This window comes from Coloeus monedula (genome assembly GCF_965178545.1).
Source record: "Coloeus monedula genome assembly, chromosome: 8".
Taxonomy (NCBI): Eukaryota; Metazoa; Chordata; class Aves; order Passeriformes; family Corvidae; genus Coloeus; species Coloeus monedula.
Genome location: NC_138788.1, coordinates 16,732,919 through 16,740,203, shown reverse-complemented (window position 1 = coordinate 16,740,203; position 7,285 = coordinate 16,732,919). Strand labels below are relative to the sequence as shown.

The 7,285-nt window shown below is 55.4% G+C and overlaps 1 protein-coding gene across 1 annotated transcript; it reads right to left on the bottom strand.

Moving 5' to 3' along the window:
• Positions 1 to 212: 212 nt before the first annotated feature.
• Positions 213 to 4,115, bottom strand: ZNF503 (zinc finger protein 503). The gene is made up of 2 exons (XM_082286580.1): positions 3,495 to 4,115; positions 213 to 2,391 (listed from the first exon to the last, which is right to left on the bottom strand). Exons 1-2 carry the CDS (start codon positions 3,801 to 3,803, stop codon positions 871 to 873), a joined length of 1,830 nt encoding a protein of 609 aa, XP_082142706.1. The 5' UTR covers positions 3,804 to 4,115; the 3' UTR covers positions 213 to 870.
• Between the last annotated feature and the right edge of the window lie 3,170 nt (positions 4,116 to 7,285).

The window sequence follows — 7,285 nt, the reverse complement described above, 5'->3', positions numbered from 1 at the left end:
AAAACCCAACTCTGACTGATTATTTTTTAAGAGAGCCCTGGGGTTACAATAAAAAAAAAAAAAAACAACTTTGGGTTTTGGTGGGGTTTTTTTTGGTTTTTTTTTTTAATTTTTAATTAAAATTGAATAAACGCTTAAGGAGAAATTAGCAGTCACCTCCATCCAAGACCTACTCGGGTTTTATAACAGAATCAAAGCGTATTTAAAAAAAAAAGTAAAACCTTTTAATACATCAAATATACGGAATTTTAATCTTTAAAGCGATACATTGTCTATTTTAGTACATGACGTAAACCTTACTTAACCCTTTTTACAGGGTGGACTTAAAAATTAAAAATAGTTAAGTGTTCCTTTTAAAGAACAAAATAAGGCAAATGAGGTTTTTGGAATAGAATTGTTTTTGTTTTTCTTCCAGAATACATACAAAAAAATACCAATTCTCTTTCAAGGGTATACACCTTAAAAATAATTGCAATTTGAAATTATAACTGACAAATTGCGAGTTGTTTTTTAGTAACAAACATGCATGTAAATTTTTTTGTTTCAATGAGACATTAAATAAGAACGTACAATACAATCATAGCAATTTCAAAGTAACATTAAAGAGAAGACCTCTATCTTTTTATTTATATTCTACAATGGGTGTTCCACTTTTACCTATTGAGCTCAGTTTAGTAATGCACTTTATGATTCGTTGTCCCGCTTGAAGCTAACATAAATAAATACAGTGCTCATGGATCCAGTCCTCAAATGAACACTATTTTATAAAAAGTCAGATTTCTTTTCTTTCCAACTTTTATAAAGTTTTGCAAGGCTTCCTTCCCTTACCGCTAGACTTTGTGTTGTGTGTCAAAGCCCTGCTGCCTGCACTCACTGGTACCCCAGGGCCGAGGCTGTGGTGAGTCTCTGCCCATAGAGTGCGTAAGGGGAGTAGTAGGGTCCGGTGGCAGCGGGCACGGGCACGGGGGCCCCGGGGGTGGGCAGGGGGCTCTTGGAGTAGGGGTGGTAGCGGCTGCCGAGTCCCAGCGCGTGGTGCGGGCTGCGCAAGGCCAGCGTGCCCGGGCTGCCTGGGGCGCCCGTCGTGGGGATGTGCATGTGGCACGCCATGGCTGCAGCCGCTGCGCTGGCCAGCGAGGAGGAGCTGGGGTAGCTGGAGAGAAGTTTATCGGTGCCCGGGAAGGCAGTATGGGTCCGCAAATGGCTAAGCAGCTCCTCCGAGGTGGCAAAGCGCTTGTCGCAGGGTCCGTTGGCCGACACCCAGTTGCAGATGTGTGGCTGGGGGTCATTGGGGAGCATGAAGCCGTAGGGGTACAAAGGGTGGCCGGCTAGCGAGGGCGGCGTGGCCCCGGTCAGCGAGGAATGGACGCTGTGCAAAGGATGGGTGGGGTAGACGAGGGGGTATCCGGACTTGAGGGCTTGGTCGTGGGCGCAGGAGGCTCCGGCGGCGCCTGCCAGGTGGCTAGCGCAGTGGTAGCTCAGGCAGTAGGGGTCTCGGCACAGGCTCGCCGTCATCACCGACGGCGGCGACGCGCCCGCCAGCGGGCTCGATCCCGCCGGCTTGCTGCAGCCCAGGCTGCTGGCGGCGGCCAGCTGGGCCCCCACCAGGCTCGAGGATTTGGTGGGGTCCAGAGCCACTCCGTGCGGCAGGAACTGTGGCGGGTAGCCGGCGTAGGCTCCAGCCAGCGTCCCCGGGTAGCTCATGCCCGCCGGGGGCAGGGGGAAAACGGTCTGGCCCGGCTTGTAGGGGGAGACGGGGGCCACGAGGCCGGAGCCCAGAACGGAGGTGGAGGAGGTGGCGGTGGTACTGCTGCAGGAGGAGGCGGAGTCCGATGCGATGGGCTTGGAGCCCGGCGTGCTCTCCTGGTGCTGGTTGACCTCCACGTTAATCCCGGCACAGCTCACGCTAATCCGGCTGTGGCTGATGCTGGTGGTGCCCGGGCCTCCCTCCGAGCCGGCGCTGCCGCTCTTTCCGCAGCCCTCCGAGTCCTTCTTGTCCTCCCCGCCTTTTCCCTCGGTCGGCAGCAGCCCGGGCGAGCAGGCGGAGGCGCTGGAGTTGGGGCTGCCTGTCCTTGGGGTGAACGGCTGGCAGGTGGCGCTCGGCACCCGGAATCCCGACTTCTCCCCGGCCGCGACCCCCGCGGCGGGGGCGCCCGCGCAGCCCGCCGCCCCCGGCTCCTTCTTCTCGGCGCCCGGCTTGGAGTACGGCTTGAAGCTCGACTTGTCCTCTACGCCGATGTCGCTGAGCTTCAAGGGGCCCGACTTGGAGTCCTTGTCGCCTCCGGAGCCATTGGAGGTGACCGAGGAGAGTTTGGAGGAAGGGGAAGGGTCCGGCTTCCCTATCTGCGAGCAAGTTTGTGCCAAAAGGGCCAAGGGGCTCTTCTTTGCATCCAGCTGCGGAAATCAGAAGGACACACAAAGAGATTTAATCGGGGTCTGAGAAAACCCTCGGTGCATACATAGGACTCTTGTCCCGTAGGTTTTTGCAGAGTACAGCCTGGAAGTAACAAACAGTTTGTGCGCATTCATCAACTTGACAGCCCCCTCCCCTGAATGCACCATTTTCCATAAAGCCTTTAAAAAGGGCTGGGGATTTTCGTATCCCTGCGAGCCCGCCGCGGCCGCCTTCAGCCTCCCCGGCAGCGGCCCGGGCAGCGCGGAGCTCGGCGTCTCGGCGTCGCTCGGGCCGTGCTGGCGCGCAAACCCGCCCGTGAACTATAGCGACTGCAGCATTTCTGCACCCTGACTGGTGGCACTATTTATAAACAGAGCCCGAGTTAGCCGGCGAGCAGGGCTCCCCGGGAGAAGGGTGTCCTCGCTCCACGGAGACCTTAATGAAATCATTCATTCCCACGGACACACCCTTCCCACCACCCGCTCCGTTTCGAGTTTCGGTCCCGCAAACAGCGAGCTATGCCGAGAGGGACCGGCAACCTCGACAGAGCAGAAAGGGGACTAACAGGCCCCCCCGAAGTACAGATCCGTGTCGGTACTTGAAAGGAATCGGTCGGGGAGCCGAAATAGTTATCCTGCCGCACCCACATTTGAGCTTGTCGCTTTCCGCGTTGTGCCGTCCCGTCCCGTGTCTGTCCCCCCCCACACCCCAAAACGCTCCCTGCAAAAGCAAGGTTGTTTGGCACTCGGAGCGCTGCTTATTTGCGTGGCCGGATCGTGACCCTAGCATGGATCGGTTCCTTCCACTCAACCCTCCTCTCAAAAAAAAAAAAAAAAAAAGAAAAAAAAAGAAAAAAAAAAAAAGCGCTCAAAATAGCAAAAAGAAAATATTAATTTACACAGGAACTAGAAATTATCCCACTAAACACGGAAACAATACCCAGGAGCGGTTCCTCGCACTAACTAGAGATCAAAAGAAGCCCCTGTCCCGGTATAAATGCATTTCAAAGCGCAGGAAAGTGCCGAAGGCGGCTGGCGGAGCCGCCATGCACAGCCAGCGCCCGGGCAGGGACGGGAGAAAGCGACGGGGGCCGGGTCCTTACCTCAATGGGGCTGACGGGCGTGGAGGGTAAAGGCTGCAGGTATTCAGGGTGTAAAATGTGTCCAGTCCGCGCCGTGAGCATTTTCAAGACTTTGATGGGAAGGCGGTTGGCTTGGCGTAGCGGGTCCGAGGGGGGGACGGCGTGGAAGCAGGGCTTGGCGGCGGCGCTGCTGCCGTTATTCCCAGCGTGCCCGTTCGGCCCGGCGAGGTCGGCGGCGCTGCGGCTGCGGCGGGGGCTGCCTCCGGGCTCGCTGAGGCTGCTGCTGCGCTTACTACTTCTTATAGCAGAAAGCGAGGGCGATGTGATCATGACCCAAAACCTCGCATGAAAACTGGGGCAAGTGGCGCCGCTCGCACTCGGAAACGCTCGCTCGCTTTCTGCGGGCGAGAAAGGAAAAAAGCCACACGCCCCCCGAGCAGAAAAACAAACATACAATGTCCCGTGGCTCTCTCTGGCGGGGAGGGCGTGGGTGGAGAGGGGGAGGGAAAGGGGGAGCCGGCCGGAGAGAAAGAGGAGGAAAAAAAGCCGAGTAATCCTTGGGCTGTGCTGGGGGCGGGGGTGGGGGCTGCGAGCGTGTGCCGCGATCCCCCTCGGCCGCTCTCAGCTCCCCCGGCTGGCGCGGCGCGGAGCGCTCGCCTCCGCCGCTCAGCTGTGATGCGAGCCGCTGCCCATCCAGCCCGGGATCTGGCAAAGAAACTCACTTCAAAAGCAGCTGAATTAGTCTGAGATTAAAGCCTTTGCCGCCTTCCAATCAAATGGGACCCCGAGGTGATTGGAGGGTCAAGGGGATGTGACGTTCCCTTTTCTGGGGCTTTTTTTTCTCCGTTTTTAATGGTCTCTCGCTCTTTTTTTTTTTTTTTTTTCCCCCCCTTCCCTTTCTCGTCCTCCTTCCCTCTCCCCTCCCCTCCTTCCTTGTTTTCGCTGCTAGGATGGGATGGGCGTTAATTCTGTGTTTCACATCACGCGCTGCGAACGTTTTTCTTCCTCCGCAGCCAGCGCGGCTCGCACGGCAGCGGCGGAGCGGCCGCGGGGCTGGGGGCGCCGCGCCTGCCGGGGGGTGGCCGCGGGCTCCGCCGCCCTCCCCCCGCCCGCCCCCGCCGCTCGCACACCGCCCCGAGCACGACCTGCCGCCCGCCACGCACGGCGCTCACGGGCCCGGCCCGCGCTCCCCCTGCCCGGCGTCGGCCCGCCGGGACCGCTCCGGAGCCGCCGCTGCGCCGCGTCCCCTCTGAGATCCGCGGAAGGGCGCGGGGAGCTTTTCCCGCCCCTCCCGCCTCACAGCGCGGGGGAGGCTCGGACGAGAACCTGCAGAGCGCCGGCCTGCACGTCGCCGGCGGCAGCGGGCGGGAGCCGGGGCGCTGCAGCGCGGCTTGCGGCGGCGCGGGGAGCGCGGCGGGATTGGGGGAGGTCGTCACACGCGGGGCTGTCACGCACAGCCCGCCGCCGCCTTTCGGGACTCTCCGCCCCGCCGTCAATTGTCAGTGCTCCCCAACCGCAATCAATCAGTTATTTGTCAGCCCCTGTCAATCCGCCCTTGATTTATGTCAGCTTTTGTTGCTGATTACAAGCCTGGTGTGACTTGAAGGGGGAAGGAGAGAGAGAGAGGGAGGAAGGAAAACAGAGGGAGAGACGGGCTCCTCGGGAGAAAAAGCCTTTTAATTTTCGGAATAAATCCTTGGAGTAAACTGGATTTGTTTGCCAGGACCCGGTAGCCCTCCCCAGCCCCTCATCGCCCTGTCGGGGAGGGCTGATGGGCTCCTCTTCCCCTTACCTCTTGGTCCTCTTCGAAAGTGTCCTTCGTCCCTGCACCCGCCGGGCTGAACCGGTCGCCGGCAGCGGGGGCCTGGCGAGGCGGCCCCTCGCCCTAACGAGAGTACTGGTTCGCCATTTATGTGTTTGATTTTCAGCTAGGCTGTGTTGGGAGCCTTGTGGGTATGCTGGAGGCACCGGGCGTTACATACGTCCTGCTTTGTGTCTGTGCGCTCCCGAAGGATACCGAGTCCTCTGCCCTCAACCCCATTTTTACCGGTGCCGGCGGATGCCCCGAGAGGAATCCTCAGCCCTTCAAGGCGCTGGATTGCCTTTTTCCTTTCTCTTTGTACTTTGCTTCCCACTATCCCCCCCACCTCCTCATCCCATAACATTTTTTCACAGGCAAAATGTGTTAATCAATCTTTTACTTTTGTTTCCGGATCTGACATGGTGGCCCACACAATCTACAACATTAACAAAAAGGTCACTTAGAGATAAAACACGTTTGACAAGTGAAGAACAAGGCAAGTGCTTTAGGGGTCGCGTCCAATTCCTGACCTGGACTCCAACCAGAACAGGCGCTGATCCTGGAAGGGTTGGACGAGAGGAAGGACTTTCACTTTCTCACGTTTAGATCTGCTGAACCAAGTCCTTTTTCTTCCCTTGAAACACCGATCTGCCCCAGTCCCTAAACAGATGTGTCAGATAGTCTTTAATGACCTGCTCTTCTTACGAGGTATATGTAAGGCAGGTTTTCCTCGCTATCCCCCCCCTTCCCCCGCCCCCGCCAAGCGGTACCCTTTAAATCTTGCAGCGCAGTAAGTATATCTGCTGTATTTTATTTAAACCACTTTACTCTTTTACTATAGTGCATAGAGTAGGCTAAATATGCGGGGCTCCTCTAGTTTCAATAAAGATGCGATTAATTTTAACAAACCTCCTAATTTCTATATTTTCTCTGAAAGATAAGGTTTATTGGCATAACTTCTCAGTGGAGAGTCATAAGCGTACTTTCATTTTGCAATCACCGCGGTATCTTGCAAGACAGACAAAATTAAAAGACGGGGGGAGGAGGTAGAGACAGAATCCTGCATAAACCCCACGATATTGCAGTAGGACTGACAAGACCCACAACTTGCCCTCAAGGAACTCCCCCCCCTTCCTTTATCTAGAGTGGAAGTGACTTGAATCTGCCCCAGGTTTTCCCCCAGTTCTTTCTTTTGTTGTCAAGTCCAATTGATAAATGGAGTGCAGTAAAACTCTGGAAGAAAAAAAAAAAAAAAAGCTGAAACCTTCATTTGTGTTCATTTGCATTAAAGTGCTTGGAACAGCTGTTTTCCTTACAGGACCGGGGAGACTCCTATCTGTTTTCTCGTTGTATTTATCCTGCCTCCCAGGGTGAAAGACTAAAGATTAATTGTCTTAAGGTAGAGTCAGCTGTGGGAAGGTTCTCCCTCCCCATTTTTCCTCCCCTCTCTCTTTTCTTGTGGAGGTGAGGGTGATTTCGGGAAAGGGTTGTTTTACTTGTAAGCCAGGGAAGCAAAGGCGATAGCCGGTACGTGTATAAAACAGGCAGCGCACCGACGGGAAAAGCGGGGGACAGAGCGGGGGGAACAGCACGAACCCCGATCTTTCTGGCTGAAGTAGAAGCATCAGAGGGTAATTTAATTAGCAACTTCAGAGGACTGCTTTTTCATTCGCTTTTTTTTTTTTTTTCCACTCAGCCTTTGAAATGAGATTTAAATCGCACTCAGTACTGTAAACTTTTTTATGCAGAACCTTGTAAAAAAATCAGCCCCAAGACATCTCCTCCCCTTTGCGCCCTCCAAAGCATTTTTGAGCTATGAGAGCTTATTCACTGCGCTTAACACACGCGGAAAACGATTCCCAATGAGGGGCTCGGAGTTAGGATGCACACGCGTAGGATCGGGCGGGCGGCGGGGCTGCAGCTTGAAAGCGGTGCGGAGTTTGTGATTTGCCTGCTGCGGACTCCTTTCCTCTCTTGAGCCGAAGAAGAGGGATTCTGTCCTGCTCGTTAC